This window comes from Centroberyx gerrardi, chromosome 16 (genome assembly GCF_048128805.1).
Source record: "Centroberyx gerrardi isolate f3 chromosome 16, fCenGer3.hap1.cur.20231027, whole genome shotgun sequence".
Taxonomy (NCBI): Eukaryota; Metazoa; Chordata; class Actinopteri; order Beryciformes; family Berycidae; genus Centroberyx; species Centroberyx gerrardi.
Window position 1 is genome coordinate 24119990 of NC_136012.1, and position 19388 is coordinate 24139377.

At 41.9% G+C, this 19388-nt stretch overlaps 2 protein-coding genes across 2 annotated transcripts in view; one reads left to right on the top strand and one right to left on the bottom strand.

Annotated features, from left to right (window-relative positions):
- Positions 1 to 1971: 1971 nt before the first annotated feature.
- phox2bb (paired like homeobox 2Bb) lies at positions 1972 to 3970 on the top strand. Its single transcript, XM_071916215.1, has 3 exons — positions 1972 to 2212; positions 2860 to 3047; positions 3542 to 3970. The coding sequence occupies exons 1-3, from the start codon at positions 1972 to 1974 to the stop codon at positions 3968 to 3970; spliced, it is 858 nt and encodes a 285-aa protein (XP_071772316.1).
- A 2141-nt stretch (positions 3971 to 6111) lies between these two features.
- LOC139924975 (LIM and calponin homology domains-containing protein 1-like) overlaps positions 6112 to 19388 on the bottom strand; it is a 110390-nt gene continuing 97113 nt past the window's right edge. The window contains exons 18-25 of the mRNA XM_078289184.1: positions 16235 to 16327; positions 15294 to 15458; positions 15023 to 15117; positions 14049 to 14207; positions 12127 to 12219; positions 10953 to 11061; positions 10490 to 10592; positions 6112 to 8549 (exon numbers count right to left, since the gene is read on the bottom strand). Of these exons, the coding sequence (XP_078145310.1) occupies positions 8524 to 8549; positions 10490 to 10592; positions 10953 to 11061; positions 12127 to 12219; positions 14049 to 14207; positions 15023 to 15117; positions 15294 to 15458; positions 16235 to 16327 (843 nt within the window). The 3' untranslated portion in view covers positions 6112 to 8523. The remainder of the gene's footprint in view (positions 8550 to 10489; positions 10593 to 10952; positions 11062 to 12126; positions 12220 to 14048; positions 14208 to 15022; positions 15118 to 15293; positions 15459 to 16234; positions 16328 to 19388) is intronic.

A 19388-nucleotide genomic window follows, 5' to 3' on the forward strand; every position in this document is an offset into this window, starting at 1 on the left:
GATTTTTCGTTAAATAGACACTACCAGCCCAATTTAATCAGTGAAACAGCTCTTGTGCTTTACAATGGTGAACAAAATGTCACATCAAACACTCATCTATTAAATCGACGCACCATAATTCCTGTTGCGCCTTTTTTCGATCATTTGGAGGCTTCAGAAGAAAAGAAGCCAGTGTTTAGACGAGGACTTGAACTCGGTCCAATGAAATAACACCGCGTGTGTTAGCGCCATACAAAAAGCTTCACCTTATTACCCAAACCAAATTAACCACTCAGCCAATATTGTAAGCCTAAGAGGTCCGATGACTGCCGCGCCAGTTCGTTACTTTCATTAGAAAGATGTTATTCGCCAAATAAAAGGAATAATGAAAGTAATAAAGACAATTACAAACTCATTTGGATCATAAAAACACACCCGGAAGTTTAGCACGGATTATGCCTCGGCTTTACAGTGAAGGAATTACAAATATAGCCTACATATACACAAAGGTTGTGTTTTGGCAAAAAAAAGGCCAGTGTAATAGTGTAGTGAATTCGTTTATTAATGTAAATGTTAATATCTTGGGCTTCTAATCCATGGAGATGTATAGGCTATATTTGTTTTTACTTTAATTTTTCATTTAATTTTACCAGGTGCACGGTCATGAACCAGAAATGGCATTGACCCGATTAAAACGCCCAGTTATTAAAAAAAAATAAAAATAATAAAATTAGCTCGTGGGAAAAATGTAACATGAAATAAAACAACAACAAACCAAAACAAGAGAGGAATATTGGCACCTAATAAACAAAATCTACAGCACTGTTGTCATGCAGCACACACTGCAGAAACACCCGTCTGAACAAGTCATTCAGCCTCGTCTTCAGTCTTAAAATCTTATTTTTGTTAAACAGGTAAAGGTGAAGGTGAAGAATCTGCCAGTGAGGTGAGATAATTTGCTTCAATGCATAATTACTTGTTTCAGGAATTTACAAGAAAACAAGCGTCAAATGTCGTGAAACGAGGCAGAATATGGCAGATCACTCCATCAAGAAAGCGACACTTGATGCAGGAATATTATTGAGACCAGTCGCACTGGAAACAAGTGAAATGATCTCACCTCGGTGGCAGTTTATATTCACTTGTTTTAAGACAAAAAAATAAGATTTTAAGACTGGATGCTAGATTAAAATGGATATGTTTTGCAGCGCGCTGCTTCGGTGCAGAGGACCAGAATAGGTTTCAAGTGGAAAGAGAGGGAAAACAGTCGGACAAGACGGACAGAAAGAGAGGGAGAGAAGGGAATACTATGTGAAATTCTGCCCAAGGTATACGGTCGCTTAAAAGGCTTAAAAGCTTGGAGAAAATTGGATCAGGGAGAATCGTCACCCAACTTTCATTATTTCCAAGTGGTGTGATTGAATTAAAGGGCAAGATGGTGGTTGGAGAGGAGTGGGGTGGATGGATAGAGGAGGGGGGCAGGGGGGGGTGGGGAGTGGAGGGGAGGGGAGGGGTGCGTAATGGCGTGGTATTAAATTCTAATTAGAGATGCAGGGGATCAATGATAGGGAGGTTGGACAGCCCGGGCCCCCAGTGCCAGCCCAATAGACTGATGAGTTATTGTCATGTAAAAAAGCGCTAGCAATAAGACCAAACGCTTTGCTATTGTCCAAGCGGAAAGAGCCAAGTTTATTATGAGGACTATATGCTCTAGAGACCTCGGGCTAGGCGGCTCTTAGGGGGCTTTTCATAAAACAGGGCTAGGTTCCTATAAAGGAGGCCAGTTTTGGAGCAGGCGCTGAGCAGTGAACATCTACCCACCGTCCAGCCTCCTTCAAAACAGTTCCAACCAAGCAAGTCATCTTTCCCCCCCAACTCAGACCGCGCGTCCTCCTCATTTTATTTTATTTTTTTCTAACCCAATTTTTGAGTTTTGTTTGATTTTTTTTTTCCTGGGAAGTGCAGCTTTCTAACTCCACCGAGCCTTTTCAAATGTATAAAATGGAGTATTCTTACCTAAATTCCTCTGCCTACGAGTCATGTATGGCCGGGATGGACACGTCGAGCTTGGCATCGGCCTATGCGGACTTCAGTTCGTGCAGTCAAGCCAGTGGGTTTCAGTACAATCCCATCAGGACCACTTTCGGGGCCACCTCCGGCTGTCCGTCCCTCACGCCGGGGTCCTGCAGCCTGGGGACCCTGCGGGACCACCAAAGCAGCCCGTACGCCGCAGGTAAGCAGCGGCTCCGCAGCCTCAACCCTGTGTATTATAGGACGCCTTGATTGCATTTGAAAATGGAAATGTGTTTAGTATTTACCAAACGAAATTTGCTTACACAAATGAAAGAATTTATCACGTTAGAAGCGATTGCAGGCAAGCGGTAATTCGGTTACGGGGTTATACTATCCCAGTCACACCCAAAACCGCCAACAAAATTATCTTAAGCTGCCAAAATGATAGGCATAATTTATTTACTTTGCGATGAGACATAAAGCTTCGAAAATAATTAGATAACCAAAGACTAAAGCTCATTATTGACACCGAATTGGAGTTACAGTAGCAACAAGCGGGGCGGATGGGAACATTATGACAAGTTTCCAAACTTGAACCTCAATCTGAGGCGCAACAATTAGTTTAACATTACAATTAACCGCATCACAGGTCAGCAACGTTATCAATTCAGAACTAATTCACAGGTAATCAAAGGCATAATAGAATAGAAAGCCTTTGCCCAGCGACCTAACCGGATTTTATACAAAATATTGAATTTGAATTTACTTCTATTTGACAACATCGCAATTACACACGATCATATCTTTCCATTACTCCACAGATAAGACCACTGCACGTTTAACGGTGACATTTCATTTCGTTTGCAGTTCCCTACAAACTCTTCACGGACCACGGCGGACTGAACGAGAAGAGAAAGCAGAGACGCATCCGGACCACTTTCACCAGCGCGCAGCTGAAGGAGCTCGAGCGGGTTTTCGCTGAAACTCACTACCCGGACATCTACACCAGAGAGGAGCTGGCTCTCAAAATCGATCTGACTGAAGCCAGAGTGCAGGTACAGCCACCAGCTCTCCAAGGAGACACCAACCGCTTCCATTACGCACAATTACGCACAATTACGCACGGGTATATTTAGTGGCGTTATGATACAAATAAACATTTAAACATAATGAGTCTAATTAATTGATTTTAAACAGATTTTGGAGATTTAGAAAACCTAATATGAAATACACTGTCATGATGAACTGCTACCCTCCATGACGCTGTATCAATGCGCAGGAGAAAGAGTTGGCTTTTGTCCACATGCCAAACATTTAAACCTCCAAATGGATTAAGAGGATTTAATGATTTGAAGATAATATTCATCTTATCTGGGCTAATGGGCCTTTTTTCATTGTGACGATTATTTGAAAATTGAGACTGAGTAATAACATATGATTTACCATACGAACACTGACTGACTTTTTAATGAAAATAAACCATCTTTATTAGACATAATGGTAAACCAGTGGCTGAACTTCGCTTTTTGTTCCCCTTTTTCAATTTTAGGTGTGGTTCCAAAACCGGCGCGCCAAGTTCCGCAAGCAGGAGCGAGCTGCTGCAGCGGCCGCAGCGGCTGCCAAGTCCGGTTCTGGGAAGAAATCCGACTCGAGAGATGAAGACAGCAAAGAGACCAAATCTACCGACCCCGACAGCACGGGTGGACCGGGCCCGAACCCCTTGCCAACCTCCAACTGCGGCGGACCGAGCCCGACCGGAGGTCAAGTCAACAACACTGGTAACGGACAGGTGGACCAGGTGAAGACCTCCGTGGCCACCGGCATGGTGGCGACCGCACCGGGCCAAGGCTGGGCCACCGCCCCGGGCACCATCACCTCTATCCCGGACTCATTGGGCGGACCGTTCGCCAGCGTACTGTCATCTTTGCAAAGACAGAACGGAGCCAAAGCTACATTAGTAAAGACCAGCATGTTCTAATGAAGTTTCACAGCGGGGGAAGAACAACAGAACAGAGGAGAACAAAACGGTTTCCTCCTCCGGAGACTGAAAAGCAATGGTCCAACACAGACTGAAGGACAATGACAAGCAGTTAAAAAGAAGATGACAACTCTTTTGTTTTATTTTGATGCCTTGCGCCGTTTTCTTCTGGTACATCGTGTGGTCATTTGACACTTAAACTGCAAAAATGTCCATCATAAGAAGTCATTCAGTCTCATATTCAGTCTTAAAATGTAATTTTTTCTTAAAGCAAGTGAAACAAATCTGCCAATGGAATGAGATAATTCAACTTGTTTCCAATGCAGCTTCAACTGTTTCAGGAATTTACTAGAAACAATTCAACATCCTGAAACAAGGCAGAAAGTAGCAAGAAAATGACACGACTCAAGAAAATGCTTGAAAGAAATTGATTTTCTCTGGAAACAAGTGCAGCATCTCATCCCAAAGGCAGTTTTCTCTCCTCTTTGTTTTAGGAAAAATACATTTTAAGACTCAATACTGGATTAACTGACTTGTTCAGATGGGTGTTTGTGTTTTTTTCGGTCAGGTTAGAGCAAACCACGGACGTTTTGCGCACTGGAAACGCGTAGTGCCATCACCGAGCAGCGGAGCCTCGTTCAGTCTCGTTATGTCAGAGTTCAACAGCTGCTTTGTTCGGCAGAGAGACGTTTAATGACCGTGACTGAGGATGCTCTCTCACCACCCACCGTCTGAAACAACCAATATCCAACAAGACGCTGATGCATTCGCTTTTCCTTTCTCTAGACACGACTTGCTGTGTGGAAGTAGCCTCTTGCAGTATTTTTCTTTTTCTTTTTTTTTTTTCTTCAGGGCTGCTGAGAATTTAGTTTCTTTAAATTATCGATATAAACACAATTATTTCCTCGAAAAAAAAAGGCACAAACTCTACTGCAATGTTCACCTCTGACAGGAATCTGTATGTTTTGTGTGTCTTTCTACGGCAGTGTTTTTGTGGCTCAAATTGTATAGTGTTAATACGTATTATTGTCTCCTATAGTTGACCATAGGCCATACTCCCTCGTAGATCGATCATACAGTCTTTTTGATGTTTTACAAAAATTCCCTCGGAAGAATTTATTTTGGGTAAAAAGGGAATGGATGCAAACATTGTATTTATTTCTATATAATTTGCATGTTGTCTCTTTGTCTGATTTTACGATGATTTCCCTCCCATTTTGTGAGCATTATGTAACATGTTTTGTCCGGGATCTGAAAGTTATTTATATGTAGGTAATGAATGCTTATATTTAAGAAGGAAATATTTCTACATGTGCACATAGTTTTCCAGGTGTACCATTGAAATGGTTGTTGATGATAAAAAAAAAAAATAATAGTCCAAGTTGCTTTGTCATGTTTTCTTTGAGGGGGCTGAACAGATTAGGCATAACAGGACAGTTATTCGATCTGTGGCAATTAACTTCACAGATGAACTTACAAAATCTGTAATTACTGCTCATATATTGTAAGGTTCCACTAAAATTAGATGACGTTGTTCTGTCATGGCCGTTCGATGCATTTCAGGACCATGGACAGCAACGAACTGCAAAAACACCCATGGAGTCTAATATAAAGCTTATTTTTCTTAAAAGAGGTGAAACAGAATGAGATAATTTCACTTGGTTCCAATGACAATCGATTGGTTTCGAGATTTTTCTAGAATCAATCCTGAAATAAGGCAGAATAGGTCAAACCTGCTCCACTAGTATCGAGATATTCTCATTGGATTCAAGGAAATATTTGCAAACCAGTTGATTTGCATTGGAAACAAGTGGCATTATTTCACTACAGCTGTCAGATTTTGTCACTTGTTTGAAGAAATAATATTTGAAATTTCAATACTAGACGAAATGAGATTTATTTTACAATATTTTAAATCAGCTATCCACGTTTCCAAGTTAAAATAGGCCTGACACTGAGTTTCATTATAGTTTATAAAAATAAAACCTGGTGATACAATTTCATACACTGAGATATTTTCAGCTGCAGCACCAAACATTTTAAATATTTATCACGCTTCTTTCGTTAATTCATTTCCTTTTGCTTATGAATTTTCACTCGGAGTTACTGAAACATTGAAAACAACAGACGCACAATTTTAATTTATAACATTTTATTTATAAACATACAGTATGCTATAAATGCCGTTGCATTTGAACATCAAATTAATCTATATTTCGGATAGTGTTCAGGTGAATATTACAATAAATACAGAACAGACAAAGTAAAGGTTTCATTCCCAAGCTATCCTGTCCGGACACCTCCGTCTCAAAGATCCTCCTATAGAAGAGACTCAGCCGAGATTTTATTCATAAACTAAATAAGGATTAAAAAATAAAAAAAAATTAAAATACACAATCAGAACCGAAGCTTAAAAATACTGTATATCAGAAGAAATAAACCTGGAGAGGAGAGAGTTAAGGGCAAAGCTTGGCGAGGACGTGGTTCAGGAGGAAGAGGAGGAGGAGGAGGAGGAGGAGGAGGAGGATGCTAGTTTGCTCTCATACAGCAAATCATTTGGTTTTAGGCTTAAACGTGCATTTTACATCCACAATACATAACCGAGTTCTTCTCATACGATTTCAAAAAAAAAGAAAAAGAAAGAAGCAAGTGACTTAAAATGTCCAACTGGCGGCACAGATCTTCAGCTTCATCCAACCAAATATTGCACAAATGCAACTGCTGGTATGTGTGTTCAATATTTCCTCTGCCATTCAACTAGATGAAACATGTACTGGTGATTTTTTTTGTTGTTGTTGTAAATGAATCCTATATCACTGAGCATTTATCAAAAGAATTACCTCAATTAGTAGCATACAGAAAGTCTATCCTCGCTCTAGAATAAAACAACATTCAAAATAAAAATCAATGGTTTCCCCTGCAGAGATCTAGGCCTATAAATCAAATATTATTTCCGTATTTCCAAGTAGACAAGCCTGTATTCCTTTGCATTGGCTTTATCACTGCAAAATCACTGAGGAATCACAAAGGGGAGAGGTGGGTGGGGGGGAAAAAGAAAGATGGAAGGATTTGTGTAAAAAATAAAAAGTACTTATCAACAGAAGTGGAGGGAGAGGGAAGGGAAGGTTGCAGCCTTTCTGTCTGCACTTTAGCACTGAGTTAAAAACAAGATACACCTCCCCCAAAAAAAAAAAACAACACAAAACACCGTCCAGCTGGTGTTTCCTCCTGCAGTCACCTTGCTTTCCTAAGGCACATGAAGTCCTGACTTTCCAAGCTGATGTAGGCCGGCCGAGGAACAACCCGAGGTTTGTTTTTGTCTTTTTTTTGTTTTTTTTTTAGTAGCAGAAATATAACCTGATGTGACCCCCAAAGCACGAAAACAGCTCACAAGTCATGTTATTGCCCTAGTGATGAAACTACATTAAAAACAAAAAAACTTAAAAGCTATTTTTTTTTTTTATTTCCCAGCACAGAACAGAAGAGAGACATGTAGGAAGTTTACTGTAGTGTAAAATCACTATTATATTCTTATAGGGGCTTTAGTGTGTTTCTGTTAGTCAATAATCAGTTTATAGTGATCTTTATGGTATTTTTATCTCCTATGGTATCACTATAATATTCCTATAATATTCCTATAGGGACTTATAGTGTTTGTGGTACTCAGTAGTGGGTTTATAGTGACTTTATTGCACTTTATGGTATTTTTATCTCCTCTGGCATCACTATAACAATCCTATAGGGGCTTTGTATGTTTATCTTTCTAAATTTTATTACAGTATTATGATAGTTGTTTTTCATGAGGGTGTAAAGCTGCATTTTTCTGATAAAGCTTGCTGAAGGAAAGTAAAAAATCCAATCTGATCTGTCTGACCACACATTATGTTTTCTATCCAGGCTTTGGATTCTTACCAGCAACTCCAAATCAGGTGGTGTTGTTAAGAAAAATCTGTCTCAAATGATAACAACAGCTCATATTCATTCATATTCATACGGGATATATCAACTATTTCCATTATATGGAACTGGATGGGAAATCTTCACAATTTCCAGCAAAGAAGAAGCTAGAATCTATCTGATTAAATCTAAGACCTGGACACCAGTGAATTATTTTTTGTGTTCGTTCTGTCAGTATAGCCCACCTGTGATTCCACTGAAGGACCTCAGATTCAAAATGGCCGCCCCCCCCCCCCTCAGCAGTCTCTCTCTCTCTCTCTCGCTCTCTCTCTCTCTCTCTCTCTCTCGCTGCATGATAAAACAGAGTCTGTGATGGAACATGGACCGATCAAATCCAGAGTGCGATTCGTTTCATTCACATATCGGATGACATAAACACACACACAGTTGTTATTTTTTCTTCTTTTTCTCAACATTTCACGGTCGTTCCCTGTGTTTGGCCCCCCCGCACATAATAAATCTCCGTGGGTTTATGAGTTGCAGGGAACAAGAAGATCCCGAGACGCTTTGAAGGACACGATTTGCAGATAATCTGGTTAAAGAGGGGATGGGATTTTCTTCCATGAACCTTGTGCTTGTCTGTCAGCCGTGTGTCGTCACAACGTGGTCGGCTGGCCGGCCGCTGGAAAGAAGACAAGAGAAAGAGAAACCCATCATTTGTATAAACCGCAATAATCACGTTTCTGTAAGATGAAGCTGAGAGAAATGCAAATCGAATGGAAAAAAACCCTCCTAAGTCGGGATAACGACTGCTGTGAGAGGCGGAGCGCGATGCGATGTGGCCGTTTTGATTGAGTCTGTGATTTGATGCTGTGGTTTTTCTTTAACTGCTGCTGAGAGCTTATTGAAATGTGTGCTGTGTGTTTTTCTTTGTGCTGTGTGGCCGAGGTGAACGGGAGAAAAATTGAGTTACTGTGCGTCTTCTCCCGACCGCTACATCGCCGTTTTCCCCTTCCTCTCTGCACCTTTCTGCTGAACCAGGACTGGATCCTCACAGGTTCATCCTGTCTTACATTTCTTTACTAAAGCAGTATTCCACTTAGTTTTAACATGGGGGTTATTTGGCACATGACCGCCATGAAGACTAGAATATAAACTAATCACAGAAATTGGATGCAGCTGGACGAGTTTGTATAGCGTTCAGATTTTTACTTCCCATTCATTTGAATGAGCCATGAAAATAGCTTGAAAACTGACATTTAACACGTTTGTGAATAGATTCAACAACAGATTCTGCATCCTGGGTCCGTCCTCATTTTCCATTTCAATTTTTGGTTTACACTTAAATTAGTATTTAAAAATAAAAGTAGATCCGGTCTCCCAAACAGGAACTATCTCTCCTAAATGGTATCCCTCTGCTATGTTCTCTTCTATCAATAAAAATGCTATTTGGCAGTTGGACCCACAGTCAATTGAAAATCACAGCAGCAGGATCTGTTGTTGAATCTGTTCACCAACGTGTTCAATGTCAGTTTTCAGGCTAATTTCATGGCCTCATTCAAATGAATGGGTCATAAGTGGAATATTGCTTTAAAGCTGCACCAGGCAAGACTTTCATGTAAAAACACACCTGTCTTATCAGCCTAAAGGACAAAGTGGGGCTGCAATAGAGAAGAACTGAGACTCTGTAGATTTGTCCTGTTTGTCCAAATGAAATTCAGGATAAGACTTCACATCCATACCACAATATACTGTCACATTTACCTCCATAACGATAAATGAAACAATAACGGTTTATAAATACCGCATTTACCACTGGTGTCCCAACATGTGGTTCTATCACCATTAGTTGGTGTATTAGATCATTTTAAGGTGTGTTTGTTTTGTTTTTTAATGAAAATAGAAACATGAACATTAGCAGAAACACAGAACAATAACACCTTGCCCAATAGCTACTCTGTCTGATTTAACACAGTGATTTCCCTCCCATTCTGTGAGCATTATGTCACACGTTTTGTCCAGGATGTGAAAGTTTATGAGGCTAATGAAGGCTTATATTTAAGAAGGAAATATTTCTACATGTGCACATACTGTAGTTTTCCAAGTGTCCTATTAAAAAGGTTGTTGATGATAATATTGATACATTTTTAAAAGGCTCTTTCCATTTTTCTGGTAGTTTGCTGTTTTTACAACATTCAGGAAGCCGATTTATTCACTTCAACCCAGCTGATAGAAACAGAACTTATTCACATTTTATTTTCTGCGATATTTCAAATGTTTGTGTAAAATCTGCTTGACAGGTGGATGGAAACGTAGCGAATGTGTGTGATACAGAATGGAGAGAGGAGAGAGAGAGAAAAATGAGAGAGAGACAGGACAGAGATGGGAAAAGAGATGGGTGAGAGATATAAGGGGAGAGAGGAAGACATTGGAGAGAGAGATGAGGGGAAAGATAGAGATGGGTGAAAGAGGCATGGGAGAGAGAGAGAGAGAGAGAGAGAGAGAGAGAGAGAGAGAGAGAGAGAGAGAGAGAGAGAGAGAGAGAGAGAGAGAGAGAGAGAGAGAGAGAGAGAGAGAGAGAGAGAGAGAGAGAGAGAGAGAGAGAGAGAGAGAGAGACTCACAGCGGGAACGAATGTAGCACTGGTGGCAGTTGAGGAGGCCGTTCCTGATCCGGACGTCCGTCCCCGTGGTCGTGTCGCCTAGCTGCCCCTTACACACCCCACACTGCAGCAGAGAGAGGGCGAGAGACAGAGAGGGAGAGAGAGAGATGGAGAGAGAGAGAGAGTGACTATGATGTTCCTTAATGAAGCATCTCACACCAAAACAGAGGAACAAATAAAAAATAAAGCTCAACAAATAATAAAACTTACCAACTTCCTCTCTCTCTCTCTCTCACACACACACACACACACACACACACACACACTCAGGCACTTGCTGTTATCTTTTAGTCTTACTGATGAATCGAAACTGCATTCACACGCTTTTGCAAAGCTGCTCAGGTATTTGAATTTGTGGCAATTTGCAAATATAAAAAAATAAGGACACAAAGGCTTTTTTGGAAGACAACTCGCTCCGACCGACCTTAAAGCAGTGAATGTGGAAGTAGAGGCTGAGAGTCTCTATGATCATGGCCGCTCCCTTCCCTAAGGGCTGACCACAGCTGGAGCACAGCTTCTTCCCACTGACAGACCTGGAGGAGAGGGAGAGAGAGAGAGAGAGAGGGAGAGAGAGAGAGAGAGGGAGAGAGAGAGAGGGAGAGGGAGAGAGAGGGAGAGAGATAATGAGTTGTATGTAAGTCATTCTCAGTGTTTTTGACCTGAAAACACGAGAAAGACAGGGAAAAAAACTGTTGATCAATCTGGACTGAAACAGAGACTTTAATGACACTTCACTGGAGGATTCAGACATCAACACACGGCACGTCTAGTAAAAATGTGACATTTGCTGATCTACAGGTCAGTAAGCATCCTCTAAATCTCCAATTATCCTTGTGTGAACAAAAATAAATGTTTTACAGTTATTTTATAGAAAAAGCATATTCTATCCCCTTGCCTACGATGTTTTGAGTGACTCTTTCTGCTGCCGTCTTGCCATTTTAACACTCTGTCTTTTAACTTGTCTGTCCATGTTTGCTTTCTTCTAATCAAGATCTGCATGCTTAGTGCTCATCAGGGTCTGTGTGCTTGCTCTCTGCGAACAGGCCTGACCTCCATCCTTATGTGTTTTCTACTGAAGTGCTGTCCGACACTCTGTTACATGTCACCTCCAATTATTATTTTTTTTTTAAATATTTGCTTTTAATTCTAGACATTAATGACGTCTGGCCAGGGACTGTGGATGAAAACTAGTATTTTCGGCTAACTCCGGCACATTTGCAGAGATGTTTATTAACGTGCACCGTCCCCGTCAAATAAACTAATATATAAACTAATACATGAAATGAATAAATACTCCTCCGCCAAATACTATCATCCATCGATCAAAACAAAAGCAATTAGTGCAAGAGGCAGTGAAGTAGCTTCTGCTTGTATTCAAGTGATTGCTCTCTTGTATTGCATTGAAATTCCTGCCAGGTCGGAGGGAGGGTCGTGCTGCAGTGGTTCAGTTTATGAGATGGGCGGAGAGATGGAGGCAGTGAAGCACAAAATGACAAAGCAGAAATGAACTCAGTTGCCCCCCCCCCCCCCCCCCCCCGCCGCCCCCTTCACCCCTCCCCTTCACCCCTCCCCTCCATGTCAGATGTCTGATGCAGTACCTGTTTGGCGTTGGAGGCAGCGTGTCTGGCGGTGAACATGGTGCAGGGGGCTTAGCTGGGCTGCGGCCCATGTTATTATCAATGGGACCGCACCTGGAAATGGACAGCAACATGCAACATGATGATGATGATGATGACATACCGCCGCAGCAACCCTATTGGCTCCCAGAGGCAGAGATGAGCCAATCCGAGCCGGAACGAGCTGAACAGCATTAATCTGGTTACTGTCTGGGCGAAACCCAGCCGCTCTCGTTCCTGGATTTCTTTGTGCTTTACCAGTAACGCAGAATATAATGATATGTGTTATTATATGATTCTTATGGTAGCTATTGTTGAAAATAGCTTTATGTTTTTTTTGTCACGGAGTATTACTACATGATGAGGAGGAAGGATGTGAGGTGGAAAAATGGTACAAGATGCCACCTGCTGGTCATCCAGGTGAATTCAACTCCAGTCTAAAACTTCCCATAAACCCCTGATCTCTTTCAATAGTCTGGGAAGATCTCGACGTCTCAAAAAAGGCTAAAATAATGATCAATTTCCTTGAACAAAACAAAATAAAAATAATAAAACAGGCAATGTTTACAGTGAAGGTGGTAAAATTACTCATGCAACCAATGAAACAAGCATCACTGCACCTTCATTTCTAATGGAATTGCAACTTGTAGTTTTAAAAACAGGAGACTGTGTAGAAGTTATAGTATAAAATTCTAATATTATATATATGATATAATCTATTTATCTATTTGTGCCTGTTAAATACAGGATTCGTTGTTTTGCATGTTGGTTTGGTGTGTAGAGGAAATTAAACAAGGCAGGGTGACTTTGTGGTTCAGGAGACCGTTCCATAACTGAAAGGTCAAAGGTCAATCCCCATAACAGCTGAGTGTCCTGCCACAGTGTCCTTGAACAAAACACTCACTGTAAGCTGCTGTGAATAAGAGCGTCAACTACATGTCCAAATGTAAACTGCTGTCTCAAATGCCTGATTCTTTTGGCTTAGTAAGATTTAATGTCTGGAGGTTTTACTGTATGCAGCATTTCAAACATTAAACTACAGATGGAGGAGAAGCTGCATAAAGACGGAAGCCCGGAAGTGTCAAAACACCCACAAAGGTTACATTCACACACACACACACACACACACACACACACACACCGATGTTGTAGTTCTCAAGTTCAGGACTAAGACTCAATTTTCATGACTCAAATTGAACCTGATTAGACAGTAGGGGAGCCAGACATGGACTTGAATATTGATGCCAATTTTGGACTTCGGCCTTCTGGATTTATAAATTGAATCAGACTCAGTCATGACGATGGTGCCATCATAGCTTTGGTGTTTACAACTCTCTCCATGTCAGGTTTTCTCTCTCAGCGTCCAACAACCGACAACCTAACTGTAACTATTCATTCTTAGTCAATTCTGTTGTGTTGTTCGCTATTGTGCATGATGAGTATTAGGAAGAATATTATGTACTTTATTGGTTGTTATTCCGTGATCTTTTCTGTTTTCCCCTGTTCTTTTAAATGCTTATGTATACTAATTTTGAAGAAAACTTATTAGCCAGTAGACAAGCCTTGGTAACAGTTATATAATATAAAAATACCCTTTAGGATGTTCTTAACTGCGATTATGGGTTCTTATAGGTGCTGTGATCGGCTGTGTCTTGTACCTAACCTTATAATCATTCCCATAATCGCAGTAAAGGACGCTCTCTCCTGCGCTGTTTCTATAATATTCTCTCAACACAGATTCATATGTAAGAGGGACTCAAAAGGGATTCAAGGGACTCAAGTCAGGCTCGACTAAAACCTTTTTCTCGGACAACAGCATCCAGGAGTTGTGGCAAAATTTAGATTGAAGGTTTACTGACTCAACTGTAACACACACACACACACACACATATACACACACACACCTCCGGTCTCCCGCTGGCCGGCTGGGCTTGCTGCTGTCCAGTAGGAGCTCTTGTTGCTTCTTGACTGGAGTCGTGGTTTTGGCAGGGGCCGGGGAAACCTTCTGTCCGTTCTGCAGACTCTGGACCGTCTCTGTCTGACTGCTGTTCTGGCTCATCGAGCTGAGGATGACAGAAACAAAGCATGGTGAGGTGGGAGATGAATGTGTCTTTTCATTTTCACTTTTCATTTATTTATTTAACCTATATTTGACCATCTTAGCCAGGGAGAACCTGGCTAAGAAAACAGCAAACTGATAAACAAAAGTTACAGACACACGACACAAAACAAAATACAGAAGCAAAGTACTATTAGAGGCACATAAAAGGTAAGAACAAGAGTCCATATTCATAAAATAATGTTTAAAAGGCAGTAGACCAGTGGCACACCAGCAGGAACAGAAGCCAAACCTGGGAGGGATGGTTAATATGTCAGGTGCCATAAATACGTTAAAAGAGATAAATATACTTTGGCATATTCAAGTGAAAAGTCATTTATCACATGAAAATTGCTACAAAATCTGACAGTTTAATGTTTATCGGCAGGCATCTATAAAATGCAGAACATGACACCAAACCTTTTCCAAATTGTTAGGATGTACCGGTAAATTTGACATACAAATAATCCACAAACAGCTCTTTTATTTCAATTAAATTCAAAAAAATCAATGAAAATCTCAACTTTTCTAATTGGCTATCCTGGTATTCCTTCATCTTCTTTGAATATTCCAACTTCCATACACTAAAAGCAAATGGGCTCACTAGTTTCCCACATGACTGGTAATAAACTCCATATATCATATAAGAGGTTGGCAGGTGAAATTGTCTCCCGAGGCTTCAGAGCCTCATTTTAAGTCACTGTGGATAAGAGTGTCAGCTAAAATGCCTAAAATGCTAAACGCCAAAACAAACTCTCCCTCCATCTTCTATTCACCAACCTTTTGCCTGTTTTCATGCTGTCGTCCGCTGTGCTGATGTCACTGGTCCTGTCGTTTTCTCTCCGTTTCCACTCCACGCTCTCTGTGCTCCCCCTCTGTGCCATCCAATCACAAACAGGGAATAATTAGTTGAACGACCAATCAATAAACAGCATGCCCACTCAGTCATGTAGTTTCAACCAAACATTTCCCCCCAGAATCCCCACTTGAATTGATAAAGTACATGCATCTAGCGACCTATCTATCTATAATCAATCAGTCAATCATTCACCGACTGCCTCTCCAGTAGCTCCTGCTTGCGTTCCCAGTCGGCCAGCGAGCGGACGATGGCGTCCTGGGGCTCGGAGGCGGAGGAGAGCTCCCCTCGGATGGGGGAGGGCAGGGCCGAGGAGCGGGGCGTCAGGGGCGTCACCGTCTCCTCCAGGATCCGGCGCTCCTGGTGGGAAGGAGGCGGGAGGGGACAGACGGCAGGTTGGAAACGGTATGTGACGGGAGTAGAGTTAACAGGTATCACTCCTCTTTTACATCTGGACGTCAACATGCATACGTGCACACACACGCCCACACTATACACAAATATTCACCAACACAATCGCCCAGCCACCCACACACATTTTTTACACTTAACATTTTAGCTGGTGCTCTTATCCAGCACAACTTACACCGAGTCCAGGAGTAGGATAAGCTTTGGTTCTTAAATCACCAAAATGTCAAGCAACCAATAATAATGAGTGAATACCAGGGTCAGAAATTAATGAGGGCTTGGGGAAAAAATGCTCTTGAAAGTTCATAAGATTACGGTGAAATTCACTTCACGGGACAAAAATGGCCCCATAATAAAGATTATGCATTTCACCCTTTTTGCATTTCACCCAGGTCCGACTTCCACTTTTGTGGAGTTGGCAATTATTCAAGGTGAATGCGACTACTGTCCCCTGTGGGCCACCGTAGGTGATCCGTTGGATCTGGGGGATTCTTTTCAGTGCATTCTGAGTGCGAAAAATGTAAAACAACCAAGTATGCAGCCTGAACAAGTAGGAAATGTTGGCATCACGCAGCCAAGAAGTAGGAGAAAATGACGACCCACACAAACCACTGCATTAAAAAAAGACATAAAACTACCAATATGGTCAGTTAGTAAGTTAATTTCTTACCCTGGTATCCCTCCATCCACACAGACACAGACACAGACACACACACACACACACACACCTCCTCGTGGTACTTCCTCTCTTCCTCTGCCACCTCCCTCTGCGCCTTCTCCCACTCCTCCTTCAGCTTCGCCTGCTCGCGCTGGTACTTCTCCTGTTACCATGGCAACAGACACATGACATACAGCACAGAGCCTCAACGAAGAAGCGACAGGGTTGAGGGGGGGCGGGGGGGGGGGACTAAAGTGTCCGTATAGGTGGACACAGAAACAGACATGGAGCGATGCATAAATACATCTGGCCCCAAAAGGCTTTGAGAGGTTTTTCAAAAGGTTTCTGTCTTTCCTGAGTAATCTGAGGAATCGGAGCAGATGTTTAAATTCCCTCTCAGTGCGTCTTGTTTCACTTAAACCAGGAAGGGATTCAGACCTGTAAATCCTGATGTGATGTTCAGTAGACTATCTAAGCCTGCTCTACACCGGGGTTTAATGCCCACGCTACATACTAACAGTTTAAGACTGATTTTGAGACATGAATGAATGCAAAGCTAACTAACTATTCCTCCACTCTGGCTAACACTTGCTAATGTCTGATATTTGCTTGTTAGGGATAAAAGGCAAACAAAAGAGACCAGAAGCAGGAAGTGTGGACAAAACAAAGCAAAAGCAGAGCATGCAGAGTCTGCTGAGCACAGGATTCCTACACAATTTCCACTTCAAAATACAAATCTTTCCAGCACTTAATTATTTCTGATTGCATATCAAGATTTTGATCAATGTTCAGTGTGATGTACGCCAATAGCAACTGGACAACATGACCATAAACTAAAGTATTAAAGTACTACAACATAAATCATATAGTCATATGTGCATCGGGATTGAACAACATTTACATACTTTCTGAGTGATTTCCAAACTTTTCAATCCCTGCAAATGATCAAACTCTTTTTCCAGACATGTGTAGGAACCCTGAGTCAAAGGTCAAAGGTCAAAGATACAGAGAGGAGGCAAGACGAAAGAGATGAAAGGCCAAGATCAAGGCACAGAGACGACAAAGGGGTTAACAAGGGAGGCAGGTAACGAGCACATCCATGCACCAGCCATTCATCCACTTCAGTGCATCTCAACTGGAACAGTCCTGTAACAACCTCAAAGGAGAGAAATTTGCTTCGTTCCGCCCGTTGTTCTCAAGATTTATTCATGGAGATTGTCATGTGGATGAGAATAGCATTTTTTTTTAGGAAAATCACTGACTCTATTGAAGCTTAAAAATAAGTGAACAAGGGGATTTTTGAGATGCACCTCTTATTGGTTGAGGAGGAGAGAGAGGGTGATTTGGGCAGCAGCAATAGCAGCAACCTTGGACAGTGATCTCAGTGTGTGTGTGTGTGTGTTTGTGAGGGAGAGAGCGAGGTAAGAGGCATAAGACCAAGCTAGAGGCTCTTCCATTGCACAGAACTGCCCTCTAGTGGTCAAAGTGTGCATGTGAGTAGTTGGGGTGACATTTAGGAGCAGGCTGATATGCTAAATACAAAACAAATATGGAGGCAAGCTTGCAGGGGGGTGATGACATGTGGTTAATCCACCTGACTCTGAGCTCAGTGATTGTCACACAGCAGCTTGCTGTGGTACAACACTCTCTGGCTTTGGTTAAATGGAGTTTAAGAAGCAGTATAGATAGCTCATGCCTTGCTTATGCGTTAACTCATGCTTAGCTTTTGCTTCTGTTAGCAAGCCATCCCAGTGCCTGCCTGTTAAGTTAACATAACATGTTAACATATGCCATTTGCTTTTATACAATGCAGCAACGTGAGTGCGTCCTTCTTGGCATGGGTCGCCCCCAATCCCCTGACCTGGGCCGTGTTAGTGCCTTGCTTAAAGGCCTAACTCCAGACTGGAGTTTCAGTTACAGCCTACAGAGGCAGAGCTGCTCTGGAGGCAGAAATAATGCTCAAAAAACCTCAATGGGCAGAGCCAAAGAACCACAGGTTTTTGGCTAACTGGCAAACTATAATAAAAAATATATATATATACCTTTTAACCATTAGTTTGCCTTTTTCACTGGACATTGTTACTTAGCCAGAAGAACTGTGGTTCTTTGGCTCTACCAAATGAGGTTTAACTAAAACTGTTTGTGTAACTAAAACTCCAATCTGCTCCTAACCCTGGTAGTGTTAGTGCCTTGCTTTTCCCATTCAGCTACACAGGGAATTGAACCTCTAACCCTGGCAGTGTTATTGCCTTGCTCTACCCATTCAGCTACACTATGTACCTGCAGCATGCGCTCCTGCTCTTGCTGCCACCTTTCCTGACGCTTTCGCTCCTCATCCGGGTCCCAAGACCAGCGGTCACCCCGCCTGGCCTGGGGCAACACCGGCACTGACACCTGATAGAGCCCCATCGGAGCATACACACACACACACACACACACACATCAACATGCACAGACACACACACACATGCCCACACAGCACACAATATTCATGCACACATTCATCCAACCACAAACCCACCCCACTCACATACACACACACACACGCTCATCCAAGCACCCAACCACGAAGCCACCGACAGACCGATATATTGATATGGCCACCAGCACCCCCCCCACACACACATACATCATCAACACCAATGTACACACACATCCACCAGAGGAAAGGAAGGAGGGAAGGGAGGAGACAGAAATAGTTGGTCTACCACAACAGCACTACTCCAATGCTAGCCAAAGGACTCCTACTAAGGAGAAAGAAGACAGAGAAAGAGAGAGATGAGCTCAAATGAAAACGAAAGCAGTATCGGCCATTTTCTACAGCATCCTCATCTGGCATGCTAGATCAACAGCTATTATGTATATGATATTATGATATATGGTAGTACATGATGTGGTATATAGGCAGCTGAATGTCCTGGGTTGTGGTGCTGAAAGTTCACAATTTGAGCTAAAACTGCAGTAATCCTAGAGAGTTTTATTCTAAAATGAGATATCTGCCGTTTGAAGCCTCATCTTAGAAAATGATTGCTGGCATAAGAGTAGGCTGCAGCTTAATATGGAATGCTATGTTAGATATAAGCCAAACTAAGAACTTACAAAGCTTTTGGATAAAATCATCCCTATTTATGAAATTCAGGTAATACGTATGTTTCCAAATGCACAGAATAAGATGTAAAGTTTTGGAATTTCACACTTCACAGAAAGCTACTCAGCCATTTACA

What these genes read in the sequence shown, in the direction of transcription:
- phox2bb (XM_071916215.1), top strand. Translation starts at nt 1,972, where the DNA reads ATGTATAAAATGGAGTATTCTTACCTAAATTCCTCTGCCTACGAGTCA. An exon ending in AAGCAGCCCGTACGCCGCAG is followed by an intron (nt 2,213 to 2,859) that starts GTAAGCAGCGGC and finishes TTTCGTTTGCAG; the next exon opens with TTCCCTACAAACTCTTCACG. An exon ending in TGACTGAAGCCAGAGTGCAG is followed by an intron (nt 3,048 to 3,541) that starts GTACAGCCACCA and finishes TTTCAATTTTAG; the next exon opens with GTGTGGTTCCAAAACCGGCG.